We start from the raw sequence: 14,739 nt of genomic DNA, 5'->3' as shown, positions 1-14,739 counted from the left end.
GAGGCAAACAGAGGTTCATACAGCTAGTATCTTCTTGACTCCAAGCCCAGTATACCACCTAGCTTCCTCTGTGTACATGAAAGGGAAGGGTGTAACGTAAGGCTAAAAAGGTAGATTAGGATAGATTATAGAGAGCCTGGGATGCCAGGCCAAGGGCAGGTTTTAACCTCTCTACTAAGGTTTTTTCCCCTTTTTGTGTCAGGAAGCCCTCTGGGCAGTCTGGTGAAGTCTATAGACCCCTTCTCAGAATGACTTTTAATGCATAAAACAAAATACAAATGATTAGAAGGGGAACCAATTATATTGAAATAAAGATGTTAGTTTTTTCCTATCCTAGTTTACAGACCACTTGAAATCTATCCAAAGGCCCCCAGGTTTAGAACCTCTGCTCGAAGCAATGAGGAGCTACTGAGGGTGTTTATGTAAAGGGAAGGAGACCTTGATCAGAGCATCATGGGTATCCTGAAGACCATTGAGGCAGCTCTGGATTGGAAAGACTGGAGACAAGGAGAGCAGCTCCGAAGCTATTACAGTAGGCCTGGCAAAAGGGAAGGAGGTCTGGACTTGGTTGGGTGCAGAGGCAATGGAAAAGAGGAAATAGATTCAAGAAATAATCCTCATACCTTGCATTTCTAGAAAGAGTGCTTTTAGATTTATAAAGTGCGTTCTTCACAGTGGCCCTGCCTGTCAGGTTGAGAGTGGAGATTCAAAGTTGTAAAACATCTTGTAGAGGATATCTAGCCAACCTCCCTCATTTAACAGATGAGGAAACTGAGGCTGAGAGGAGTGTGATCCCTAGAACATACAGGCAGGAAATGGAAGAGCTGGGACCTGACTTTAGACCATCTGATTCCAGATGGAGAGAGTTTCCCAGTGACCCATTATGCAGTGCAAGTGCATCACACAGAGAACCTGGGACTCATAGAGCTGATGCGACTGGCCCACAAGCACCCAGCACAGGATAGAGACTCTCTTCCTACTAGTCCAGCACTTTTTCATGATGATAATCAACAGCAACAACAAGGGTTAGGCTGTGGGACCATGGTCAAGTCTGTTAAACTGTTAAAAGTTAGAGGAGACTTTACAGAGCACACAGACTTAGTGCAGGCTCCTCATTTTATACCCGAGGAGCCTGAAACTCAGCCAGAGAAACTCATTTACCTATCCAACCCAATCCAATCTAGGAAGCATTTACTAAGTACCAGCTAAGTGCAAGGCACTGTTCTAGGTGTCAGGAATACAGAGGCAAAGGAGGAAGCAAGCCCTTATGTCATGGATTTTACATTCTACTAAAAGGATGCGGCTTGTAAAGAGAGAACTATACATGATGGTTTAAGGAAGGAAAAGGCCCTTGATGAGTAAGAGATCCGGAAAGGCTTCCTGTAGGAACTGGCCTAATAACTGGGCCTTCAAGGGAGTCAGGTGAAATTAGTCATTAGTAAGAGAGGATTTGAACTCAGGACTTCTGACTCCCTATCAAATGCTCTTTCCATAATGACAGAGTGGCTCCCCAAATTCATATTACTGTCTTTGGGGAAGGGGACAGCTTCAGCCCAGTTAAAAAAACAAAACAAAACAAAACCAACACACCACCTAATAAGGGGCCCACAGGCTGCCTGAGATATACTCTCTCAGAATACCTAATGGCCCCATGCCGGCTTCAAACGCGAGGCAGCTGCCATGACAAACAGAGCTAGAGGAATCCGTTTCCTTCCTGTAGATTCTTCTCTGGCCTCCCTATATCACAAGAGGGTGATTGGGGAGACAGGGCTTCAGCACAAGGCCTGATTTGGTCCCCGCCTCCCTTGCCTGCCCTGCCAAGGGCTGAGTGAATCTGCGTGTCTCGCCCCAGTGTATTTCCACCTTCCCACAGTTTGGAATGTGCACAGGAGGAATTCAGAAGAGAATGAGAGGCAGGGGAGGAAGACAAGAGGACAGTGGGCCAACCCCTCCACTCGCCCAAGGACTTGAACCTCCACGCCCCGAGGGCTTCTTCCCCTTAGGAGAGAGTCCAAGAGAAAAAAGACCTGGGTTTGAATCATTGCTTGCTCACTGTGTGACACTGGGCAGGCCATTCGCCTCCTCTGAAGCTCTGGTTCCTTATCTCTGATGTGAAGGGATTGTACTATCTCGCTTCCAAAGTCCCTTCCAGCTCTGACATTCCAAGTGGTGATAATGATATGTAAACAGCCTGTGTCATGGGGTCTTTGTGAGGATCAAATGAGACCATGTCCATAAAGTGTTTAATAGTAGTAAATGGCTCTCTAAGTGTGAGTTATTATTATTGTTATTTTCTTACCTCTGCCTCATAGAAGGCCTTCTTGCCTTCAAGACTCAACTCAACCAGTACCATCTCCATGAAGCCTTTCCTGATCTCTCCTCAACTTCTAATGCCCTAAATTGCTCTGAATTTATTTGGTATTTATTCTGACTATACTTACATACATGCAAGTTGCCTCCCCCCACCAAAAAATATTATAAGTCCCTTGAGAATAGGGATATTTTTTTAGAGGCAATAAGGGTTAAGTGACTTGCCAAGGGTCACACAGCTAGTAAGTGTCTGAGGCTGGATTTGAACTCATGATTCCAGGGCTGGTGCTCTATCCATTGGAGAACAGGGACTATTTAGTTTTTGTCTTATTAAATGACTAGCACAGCGCCTGGCATATAGAAGATATTTAACATATGTTTATTGGTTGATTATTGTTATTATTCATAGAAAACACCCTCAAGGGAATAGTAACAGGGGTGGAGCAGCAGGAAACCAGGCCAGAAGGAAGACACCTGGAACCCAACTCCGATGAGCAAGAGGAAGTAGAGGCTACAGATGAAGGAGACCCCACCCCTGGCCCTCCTTCAAGCACTACCACCCTTCCCACCACCGTGGTTGCTAGCACCACCACCACCACCACCACTACCACCACCACCGCTACCAGTAGCCCGTTGGTCACCATACTATCCATTGGATACAATGCTGAAGGCCCCAATGGGTCAGAAAGTCTGAATCAAGGTATGCTATCAGTCTTTAAAATGTCAAGGACAGTGGAATGAATACTAGGATCTGGGTTCTGGTCCTACTTCTGCCATGAGTGATATGGGTGACAGGCAGGTCACTTAATCTCTTTGTGTCTCATTTTCTTCTTCTGTAGATGAGGAAGCTAAACTAGATAGTCTCTGAGGCCATTCTAATCCTGATATTCTAGATCTCTTGCATCTCTGATAGGAGCTGCTTCCACCCTCATCTGAACGGGACTAAAGGATCTCCAAGAAACAATTTTATACTTTTGTATATTATTATTGGAGGGATAAGATAATTTCATACTTTTGTGATTTGGTAGCTTCATTAATATATATCCTTTCTCCCTACAGTCAAAGAAGTGGGGTGTGAAGGCACCATCAAGTCTGTTGATCCCCCTGTGAAGCAGCACAGTTATGGGCGGAATGAAGGTGCTTGGATGAAGGACCCTACAGCCCGGGATGACAAAATCTACGTCACTAACTATTACTATGGGAACAGTTTGGTGGAGTTCCGTAACCTGGACAACTTCCAACAAGGTCAGGAATCCCATGGGAAATTCTTGAAAAGGGACTGGGGCAAAAAGTAGGGAGACCCTTGGGCCTCCACTGAGTACATGGCAGGGACTAATTTTTTAGAACCAAGTTTCCCAAGGATGTGAGGAGTATTTATGGAGGCCCGTGGGACATAAAAGAATCAAGTTCCCCCTGGGGGAAATAGGGCATATGATCTAGGGAAACCTGATAGTCTGTTTGGGAAGGGAGTAGACCCTTCCCTTGACCTGACCACTTAGAGTTAGGCATCTTCCCGCCTCTCCCAGAAGTTCCCTGTGTAATGATTGGAATGACGCCACCTACTGGAGACTTGCTGTGGAGAGCTCCACCATGAGGAAAATGCCTCAGAGGCATTGTGGCTTTTCCTTGGCGTCATGGGTGCTGTCTATCAAGTCTACCAGCCAATCAACTGGAGGAGCCTCCTATGGTCTGGGAGGAGACAGGAAGGAGGAAAGGGAGCCTGCGCAGAGAGCGCTGGCCTTTTTGGCTTCCGGACTTGATGGTGGTGGCGGTAGAGGACTTCACAGGAAATTTGAGGAAAGATAGGAATGCCAGGCTGTTAGAATTCTGTTCTCAATCTTTTTCTTTCTATTTTCCAATAAACCCTTAAAAACCTAAACTCGTTTTATCAGTGATTTTTAGTCAGTTTCCCCCAAACTGGGGGAACACATTAGAATCCACATTTAGAATCTTAAATTACACACCTGTTCCATGTCTTTATGATTCTGAATGATAAAATATTAGAATCCCAAGAGATCTTAAAATATCAAATATTAGATTATCACGGAGCAGACCTTAGTACACAGAATGTTATGATATAAAACCCAGAATGTCCAACCTAGAATGAGAGACCCCCAGGTACAGACTGGTAGAACAAAGACTCACAGCATCTCAGAATCCATAAGGGACCTTAGAAGTCAATCAGTCCAACTCTATACTTGGTCTATTTTGGGAATCGTATCCCATTCTGCCCGGGAAGCAGTTTGGCTGTAGTAGAGAGAACATTTGAGAACAGATTTTGTTGGACATAGTAAGAGCACACTACAGTGAAAAGAGCACTGTAGTGATATTTCTACAACTCAAGTTTTTTCCAGGTTGTGTCAAAATATTGCTGTCTGGGCCTCGGTTTCCATACATGTAAAATGGAAGCATAGATAATGTCCCTTTCAGGGGCAGCTAGGTGGCACAGTAGATAGAGCAATGGGCCCGGAATCAGGAAGACATCTTCTTGAGTTCAAATCTGGCCTCAGATACTTACTAGCTGTGTGATCCTAGACAAGTCCCTTAACCCTGTTTGCCTCAGTTTCCTCATCTGTCAAATGAGCTGGAGAAGGAAATGGCAAACCACTTCAGTGACCCCAAATGGGGTCAGACATAACTGAAATGATTGAATAGCACTAGAACTATCCCTTCCAGCTCCTCCATTCTATGTTCTAAGGTCTCTGAGTCTAGCTCTCCTGTCTGGGATGGAGGCCTGGGTGCCAGCAGGGAAGATCTGCCCTCGTTTTCTAATTAGGAAAGATGACCTACATAAATGGGCCAAAAGGGCCCCCTGAGCATCAGGCCCCCTGAGCATCAGGTCAAGTTGCTGCAGGGGGCAAGGAGGAGAGGGCTGGAATGTGCCTAATGTAGTCCATGTGTTTAAACAAGATCAAAGATCAGTGGGTGCTTTTCATGAGCTTGAGAGCTGAGAACCCTCCAGGATTTCCCGAGGTTGGACTGGTGCCCAGCAGAAATAGGACAGTGTTGGAACCTGAATGCAGGCTTACATAATCAAAGAGAAGGTGCCAGAAATGCTTGGTTTTCATTGACATGGAAATGACATGCTAGGGGTTCAGCACCCGGGAGAAATGTCTGGGGCCTGCCTCCATCCCTGTGGCCCTTCTGTGCTCTCTCCTTCGGGCTCCTGTGAATCATAAGATGTTACAGTTGGAAGGAACTCAGAGCACGGAATGTTAGAGCTAGAAGAGACCTGGTACAATGGCGAGAACCCTAGATTTGGAGTCAGAGGAGCTTGGTTCAGATCCTGGATCTGCCATTTACTCCCTGAGTGACTTCAAGCAAGTCCCATGAATTTCTTAGGCTTTAGTTTCCTAGCTATGGACAACATAGCTAGGGTTCTTTTCAAATTCTTTTTTTTTTTTAACTTTTTTTTTTAAGTGAGGCAATTGGGGTTAAGTGACTTGCCCAGGGTCACACAGCCAGTAAGTGTTAATTGTCTGAGGCCGGATTTGAACTCAGGTACTCCTGACTCCAGGGCCGGTGCTCTAGCCACTGCGCCACCTAGCTGCCCCTTTTTTCGAATTCTAATTCCCTATGACCTCGGGTGAGTCATTGGAGTTTTATAAGCCCTTTTATTCTGTCTGACGTTGAGGATGCTGAAGACCAAGGAGGTTAGATGACTTGCCTAGGATTGAACAGGTGATATTCTTCAGAGGCAGGATTTGAACCCAGACCCTCTAACTCCAGAGTCAATGCTTTCATCTCCTGCATCACATTACCTCCATTGATCCCACTGAGTCTTGTTTCCTTATCTGTAAAAGGATCATGTTGAGGTTGCTTTCAGCTCTATTCTCTTAAGATTTTGCTGGGCTAGGTCCAAGAGCTCTGAAACATTTTTGATGTGGGGGTCATTAACTGGGGCTCCTAATCTCTCCCACTCTCCCTGCAGGCCGCTGGAGTAACATGTACAAACTCCCGTATAATTGGATCGGGACGGGTCATGTGGTGTTCCAGGGGGCTTTCTATTACAACCGAGCCTTCACCAAGAATATCATCAAATACGACCTCCGGCAGCGCTATGTGGCAGCCTGGACCCTGCTCCCAGACGTGGTGTATGAGGACACTACCCCGTGGAAGTGGCGAGGCCACTCTGACATTGACTTTGCTGTTGACGAGAGTGGCCTGTGGGTCATCTACCCCTCAGTGGACGAGGGCGGCTTCTCCCAGCAGGAGGTGATTGTGCTGAGCCGGCTGGATCCTGGCGACCTGTCTGTGAGGCGGGAGACCACTTGGAAAACCCGACTGAGGCGCAACTCCTATGGGAATTGCTTCCTCGTCTGTGGGATCCTGTATGCTGTGGATGTCTACAACCAGAGAGAAGGGCAGATCTCCTATGCCTTTGATACTCACACCAACACTGATGCCTACCCCAAACTGCCTTTCCTCAATGAGCACTCCTTCACTACCCAGATTGACTACAACCCCAAGGAGAGGGTCCTCTATGCCTGGGACAATGGGCACCAGGTCACCTATACCCTCCATTTCGTGGTCTGAGGGAAGCAGGGGTCTTCTCTCCCACCACAGTGGGAAGCACCTTTGGGCAACCCCCACCCCCCAAGGCATAGAGGAGGAGGTCACAGGTGATGGGTGGGTGCCCCCTCTGCGATTATTCATGATGGCCCCCATACCCACAGAGCAGGGGAACATTGGGATTATTTCTGGGGCTGCCCAGATTGGAGCGGTGTTACTGGAGTTGGGGAGAGAGAGACAGAGCAGAGAGTGGGGTACACTTTACAGAAGACTTGGAATAGGCTTCACCTATCCTTAAAAGCTTTCTAGAACTAGACCCCCATCCTCTCTCTCTCTTTTCCTCTTTTCCCCTTCTATTGTCTCTTCATTCTTGAAACAAAAGTCAGTTGTTCTTGTGTTCCCAGGGGACCTCCTGCAACCAGAACCAGGGGACAGGGCACTGTAGCAAGGGAACAAGAGAATCCTTGATCCTGTGTTGAAAGGACCCTTTGAGGTCATCTAGTCCAAACTGACCCTTTACTGAGAGGCCTCTGAGGGCTGAAATGGTTTGCTCTCTTTAGCAGAAGTCAGGGGTCACTGTAATTTCCTACCTGGATAAATGCATATGATTATATAAAATTAAATATATGAGACTACAGTACTTCAAAGACCTGGGATGCTCTTGGCATAGCTGCTCTTTCTACCAGCATAGGTTCTAACCAGCCTCAGGCCCCACCCCCAAGGGTGGCCAACCTTCTGTGTAGGAGCCCCCTCTGCCCTCTGCTAGGCCAGCTGGCCTTCAATGGCAGATGCACACTAGCACTGGGCTATCCCACCAGAACTTGACTTCATGGGCGTGGCCCAGGAGATCCAGCATCACCTCCACATCATGAGCATGTGTCAGAGGAGGAAACATCACTAGATTACAATTATGTGTATGTGTCTGTGTACATATATACACACGCATATATATGCACATATGTGTGTAGGTATACATAGCTTAAAGGCAAGCAGAGGGAATGAGAAAGCATTCTTGGTTTGTCTTTTTCTCCCTACTTGTCTACCCAAGAAGTAGTCATTTCCCCAGGTTTAGTTTAATTTAATTTAAGGTAGTCTAGCTTAGAGGAAAGAGCATTAATTATGGAATCAAAAAGCCTAAGTTTCACAATTGGTTCTGATACTTGCTTGGTGAAAGACTTTGTTCAGATCAGGTTCCTTCTCTCTGGGCCTCCGTTTCCTCCTCTATAAAACAAGGGTGTTGGACTACATAACGTGTAAGTATTCTTCTGGCTCTAAGTCCTATGATTTATTGAACAGGGATGGATGGCCTGGACTAGATGCAAGGAGCCCTGTTCATGCCTCAGCTGGGGGCCCTGGGTTCAAATCCTGACTTTGTGACTGACTACCAGTGCAGGCTCAGACGAATCCCTTCCCCTCTGCTGGCTTCAGTTTCCTTCTTTGTGAAAATGAGGGGATTAGATTAGATGACCTCTTGAGTCCCTTCCAACTTTAAATCTTGTGTTCCTATGGTCTTATTTCAGTTCAACAAATATTAAGTGTCTTCTGTATGCAAAGAGGGGCCTGGTTTAGGGAACAGTTCCCCTTCCTTGGTAAACCTGGGCTCTGTTTAGCCTCAGGCCTCTTCAGGCTGCTCTGATCTAAATTCAGGCCCGTGGCTTCCTCATCTCTTGGGATGCTGTTGTACACTGTCTGACACACATTCCATCCCTCCACAGTCACCCACGAGCCGGCCTGAAATCAAATACCAAGAAAACATGAGAACTTGTTCCAAGGTCCTCTCCCTTTCTTCTGCACTGATTTTTCTTTTGTAATTCATAAATGTTGTCATCTATTTCTGCGGTCGTGGCCCAAGAATGCTGTAAGTGCTTGTGTGCCAGGAAATGTCGGGAGGGGTACACTGTTTCCATCAGCTCGTTCCCTCCTCTCCCCGCCTCCCAGCCCCCACAATTCTGGCCCAGCCTGAGGCTCCCTCCCACGGCAGAAATGCTTGCTTTGGCCAAATGCCTGATGTCTTTGCCCTCCACCCCCCTCACTCCCCTCATCCCCCGCTTGGTGTCACACAGTAGAGGATCCTGGCAGCTTTCACAGTGTCCCCAAACTCAGGTTCCCAGAGTGCACCTGTTCTAGACATATCCTCCCCTGTGTATGACCTTTGACAAGTCATTTCTCCGGGCCCCAGTTTCCTCATCTGTAAAACAGGGGACTTGGACTATGTGACCTTTAAAGTCCCTTCTAGCTCTAAACCCTAACACATTGGGCATTTTGAACAAGCTTTCTACACACTCAGGGAAACTTGCATCAGACAAATCACTTGTCCCAAACCATACTGAGAACCATGACCTTTACTGTTTGTCAGGTATTGGTCTGAATATAGGCTGACCCTTCTCCAAATACAGGCTATGTTCTTAAAATTAGACATTTCTGGAGGAATAAAGAGCAATGAGCAATGGGTGGAAGTTAGGGAAACAGCTCAACAGAAGGAAAAAACCTCTTACCAGTTAAATTAGCTGAGTGGAATGGGGTGCTTCTAGAGGTAGTGACTGAGTACCTCATCACTAGAAGGCTGTGGGTAAAGCTTGGGAAGCCAAGTTGTCAGGGATACAGGACAAGGGATTCCCAATGAGGTGCCTGTTGGATCCGATGACATGGGAGGACCCTTCCAGCTCAAAAATTCTGGAATTAGATAGTATGGCGTATATTCAGACCAGTACTGTGTGTGCAAAGAGCGACTTCATCCATCCTTCCGAACCCCGCCCCCCCCCACCCTAGTTCTGCTGGATTCAGTATGGACCATCAGCACCGAGACATCCTATGTGATTTGTATCTCCATGGCTGGAGTCCCAGACAGCAGGAGTCCTGAACCCTTCTGATCTGGGAGGAGCTTTGTATCTGGTCTGTGGCAGGCGAAGGCTTTCCAAAGGCAAAGAGAAGACCTGTTACTGGTCAGAGACAGCTAGGGGTTGTGAGCAAGAAAAAATGGAGGAAGGTTGTGAGGAAGAGGAGGGCAGGCTTTTCTCAAAGGATACCAGCCCTGAAGGCTCTCTCCTCAAGAGAAGAATTGTCCAATGGGAGAACCACAGTCAGGTCTGAAGGAAACCACTGGTTGGGGAGTGGAAATAGTCTTGGATTGGGAATGTAGGGACCAGAATCTGGGTGCTGCTACTAACTGACCATGTAACCTCGAACAAATCACTTCCTTCCCTCCTCCTAATTTTTTCTCTTTTTTAAATGGAAGAGGTTGACTAGCTGTGTGACCCTGGGCAAGTCACTTAACCCCAATTGCCTTACTAAAACAAAAACAAAAAACGAAAAAACAAATAAATGGAAGAGATTGGATTAGATCATCTTTAAAGTTCTTTTCAGTTCTAATATTTTATGATCCAGTGTTCTATCTTCTAAGATTTCTTCTAGCTATTGTGTTCTATGTTCTAGGAGCTCTTCATGCTGGGGTGAAATCTTGGCATGAAATCTCCCTTGTAGGTCCCCTTCTCTCTACTCACTTGGCTACTACTCTAGTTCAGGCCCTAATCACCTCTTGCTTGGAGAATTGCAATAATTTATTGTTCCTCCTTGCCTTAACTCTCTCTCCAACACAATCCATCCTCTACCCAGCCACCAAAGTGATTTTCCTAAAGTTCAAATCTGGCCTTTTCCTGCCCCCCTACAGGCCCCCCCAAAACCCACTAGTGATCCCCTATTAGCACTAGGAGGAAATATAAATTCCACTAAGTTGCATTTGGGCAACTAGGTAGTGCAGCGAATAGAGCACTAGGCATGGAGTCAAGACCCAAGTTCAAATCCAGACTCAGATACTCAATAGCTGTATGACCCTGGGCAAGTCACTTAGCAAACCACTCCAATATATATATATATTTTTTTTTTCCCATGAGGCAATTGAGGTTAAGTGACTTGCCCAGGGTCACACAGCTAGTGTCAAGTGTCTGAGGTCGGATTTGAACTCAGGTCTTCCTGAATCCAGGGCCGGTGTTCTATCCACTGCGCCACCTAGCTGCCCCCCACTCCAGTATTTTTGCCAAGAAAACCCCAAATGGGGTCATAAAGAGTCAAACAAGACTCAACAGCAAAATTTGCCTTGACAGCTCCTCATATTCTGGCCCCTTCCTCCCTTTCCCACACACATTACAATGAATGCACACTGGCTTACTTGCTGCTCCTTGCTCACAATACTCCCTCTCCAGGCCTCTGCCCTTTGCCTGCTAGCTTTGCTAGCTTCCATCAAGACTTGGCTCAAATTGGACTTTCTGCCAGAGGCCTTTCCTGTTCCCCTGGCTGTTGGTGCCTTCCGCTCTGAGGTTACCTTCCATCTACTCTGTATATACCTGTACATATCTAGTGATTTTCATGTTGTCTCCCCCTTTAGAATGCATATTCCTTGAGGGCAGGGACTTGTTTTGCCTGGCATGTAGTAAGTGCTTAATAAATGCTTCTTGACCCCCTGACTGACATGCTACAATTGTGTTCTAGGTCGCTGCCTAGGCCTCTGACGTTCTCTATATATTCAGAGGTCAGTCCAGCTCTATTGTTGTTGGCTCTAAGGGCCCACCAGCTCTTCCATTCTCGGGGTAACGTCCATCCCAGTGCTTGGGACCCTTGCCACCAGTAGGCCCAGGATAGTCAGGTGTGATTTCTACTCCTAACATGACCCCAACTCCAGTGCTTGTTGTGAAGGAGTGTGTAGACATTCTTAACCTGCCTATCAGATAGGCAGAAGTATTTCGTGCAATTTCCTTTACACTATGGCCTTCTCTCCCTTCCACCTGACTCTCCAAGAAGGTGGGGACTTGGTGGTACCTCCCCTTTCCCAATCCTTCAGGAGCCCCATCTCAACATCTATTTGAAGATGGGCCCACTTCTTGCAATCTGTAAGCACATTTCCTTGTGAGCACCAGCTCCTCATATAGGGGATAGTTGAGAGTATAGCTGGATATCACAGAATATTGACTCTGACATTGTGAAGGAGTTGTGTTTATATATGAAAAGAGCTTTAGAGGTGGAAGGAACCATCAATGTCTGCTTTGGAGTTTGGAGGACCGAGATTCAGATCCTGATTTTTCTATCCTGTCAACGTGACCTGAGATGATGCCCTTAATTTCTCTTAACCTCAGTTTCTCTCTGTAAAATGAGAGGATTAGCTACTTTATCTCTTGGGTCTCTTCTAGTTCTGACATTCTATGATAATAGTGCTTCCATTTTCTTAACAACAACAACAACCATGTGCGTTAAGCAGGGCCCTATTTCCATCATTGCCCTATTTCCCACAGCAGTATCAAAAAGTCCCAGCTCCCAGAGCCTACAATGCTTTGCCCTTAACCCTCACTGCAAGGTGCCAACCCCATGCCATGGCACATTTAGTGTGCAGGGCCCAACTAGAACGGTTACTTATCATTGTTTATGGATGCAAGGGTGTCCTGTGGAGCCCAATTTGCCCTGCTCAGGGCTCTTTTGAAGGTCTCTAAGAAGAGAGGAAGCAATGGGTTCCCCTCACTCTTGTGTCAATGTCTAGGGTTTCCAGAAATAGCTCCTTCAGTCCAGACTCTAGTCCAGGGATTGGCACACTAAGTCCTGCAGGCCATGTTTGCCCTACTGCCTGTTTTTGTCTTTCTGTGAGCTGAGGATGGTTTTGGTATTTTAAAGTAATGTCTTATTGTACTTTAAAATGTGAAACAGGTAGATGGACATAGTTTGTTTGCCAAGCCCAGCTCCAGCCCAAAGTTCTCCTATGCCCCTTGAGAAGGCCTAATTGACTGCTGCGTCACCTTGTAAATCGAGGTACACAAGTGTGCATCATGTAGAATCTGCTTGTATCAGCCATGCGCCCACAATGGTTGGCGACTTCTTTTTTTTTTAACATGTAACAATTCTTTGAAATAAAAGAAAAATATGATCCCAAATCAAGGATTGCTTCATTTCAAATAAATATTAACTAAAAATTAGGATAGGGAGGTCAGGGGAGTAAAATCTATCACATCCACATGATTCGACTTCAATTATCTGTGTGAAAATTATGTCATCTTCCACTGGTATTGGTGCAGCCAAAATAAACTGGAAGTCATAGGTTTGTTCTGTCATTTTTCAGGTGTGTCTAACTCTCCATGACCCCATTTGGGGTTTTCCTCCAAAGGTAAAGGTACCAGAATGGTTTGCCATTTCCTTCTTCAGCTCACTTTACAGATAAGGAAACTGAGGCAAACAGGGTTAAGGGATTTATCTAGGGTCATGCAGCCAGTAAGTAGCTGAGACCAGAACTGAACTTGGGAAGATGAGTCTTCCTGACTCCAGGCCTGGCACTCTATCCACTGTGCCACCTTGAGGACCTAGGTTCAGAGCTGGCTTTCCCACTCACTACCTATGTGACCTGGGGCACACCTCTCTCTGGACCTCAGGGAGGTTGAGCTAGATGATCTCTGGAGTCCCGTCCAGCTCTAGATCTGTGATTCTGTGACCCTCATTGTGGCATAGAGCTAATACTGAATTGTCCGTGGCCATCCTGCTGGAGTCCAGGTTCTGACTAGGCTTGTCAAACTGGAAAGTCTTCCAAGGACCTGCCCAGTTTGACGTCCACCCACCATTAAGTACAGGGAGGCTTATCTCCAGGTGATAAATTTTCTTGGCCACAAGAACTGCGGAAGGATTATCTTGTTTGGCTTAGTGGAAAAGGACGATGGATTCAAAATCAGAAGACCCCGAGTCTGGGCCTTAGCTCTGTCACTTTTAAACAATCCTAACTTTGGGAAAGTCACTTCTTGGTGTCTCTAAAGCCTCTGTCTCACCACCTGATCATGAGGAAAATAATCTTTGCCCTCCCAAGGGTGGGCGGGGAGGCACAAATGAGATCATGCGTATAAAGTGCTTGGTAAACGCTAAAGGCTATAGAAACATCAGTTATTATTATTAAGGCATGGGGGAAAGCATAGAAAATCACAGCTCTTTTGAAGTTTGGAAGTCATTCTCCCACAGTGAAAGTGGCGTTTGTTTTGCTGACCCTCTGGTTTATTTTACAAGACTCTGTGTCCCATGATGTCACAGTTTAACCATGTGAGAGGATTTACTCCTTTTTTTCTAAAAAGTTCATAAAAATTAGACTTCGAACTAACTGCGTTTGGAGAATAAAGAAATAACAACATAGGATTGATTTAAACAGTGGGGCTGGAATTTAAGAATACCTTAAAGGGTACAGTGAATTTTTTTTAATCCGTAAAGAAAATAAATTAGAGAGGAGGAACAGTTTTATTCCAGAGTAAAATTAATAATATCTGCTTGCAATTATTTGTATTTAAAGTGCATTTGCACAGCTAGGAGAAATTATAATAAAATCACCAAAAAAATTGTACCTCAGTTTACATACCTGGTGCTTCTAGTGTAAAATAAAACCAGGTAAGGGGGAAGAGAGTCAATGCAAATGGACACCACAAAAATACAAATCAGTCTTCACTCACTGTGTTCAGGCAACTGGACAAAAGTATAAAACACTTAGATAAGTCCCTGCTCTCATAGAAATCACAGTCTAGTAGGTGATTAAGACACTACCATGGATAAGCAGAGTGGGAAAAAAAAAATGAGATTTAGAAGGAGGAGAATTCATCTTGAATCTCAGCTCTGACACTTTTTTTTTTTAATGACTTTGGACAAATCACTCCTTCCTCTCACTGGTTTCCAATGTTCAATAGAAGGGTTAGAATGGCTGGGCTTCTTGGCTTCTTTTGTGTTGTAGACTCTTTGGTAGTTGGATGAAACCTATGGACTCCCCAGAATAATGTTTTTAAATGAATATAATAAAATCCATAGATGTATGTGTATATATATATGTGTGTGTGTGTGTGTGTGTGTGTGTGTGTGTGTGTGTGTGTGTGTGTGTGGGCAGCTATGTGGTGTGGTGGATAGAATGCCAGGCCTGGA

The 14,739-nt window shown here is 45.7% G+C and overlaps 1 protein-coding gene across 1 annotated transcript in view; it reads left to right on the top strand.

Annotated features, from left to right (window-relative positions):
* Positions 1–10,715, top strand: part of OLFML2A (olfactomedin like 2A) — a 47,315-nt gene extending 36,600 nt beyond the window's left edge. Inside the window, exons 6-8 of the mRNA XM_043989112.1 lie at positions 2,720–3,010; positions 3,370–3,555; positions 6,242–10,715. Of these exons, the coding sequence (XP_043845047.1) occupies positions 2,720–3,010; positions 3,370–3,555; positions 6,242–6,846 (1,082 nt within the window). The 3' untranslated portion in view covers positions 6,847–10,715. The remainder of the gene's footprint in view (positions 1–2,719; positions 3,011–3,369; positions 3,556–6,241) is intronic.
* Positions 10,716–14,739: the final 4,024 nt, after the last annotated feature.

Source organism: Dromiciops gliroides, chromosome 2, assembly GCF_019393635.1.
Source record: "Dromiciops gliroides isolate mDroGli1 chromosome 2, mDroGli1.pri, whole genome shotgun sequence".
Classification (NCBI taxonomy): domain Eukaryota; kingdom Metazoa; phylum Chordata; class Mammalia; order Microbiotheria; family Microbiotheriidae; genus Dromiciops; species Dromiciops gliroides.
The sequence above is the reverse complement of the archived record's forward strand: the minus strand, read 5'-3'. Positions and strand labels throughout refer to the sequence as shown.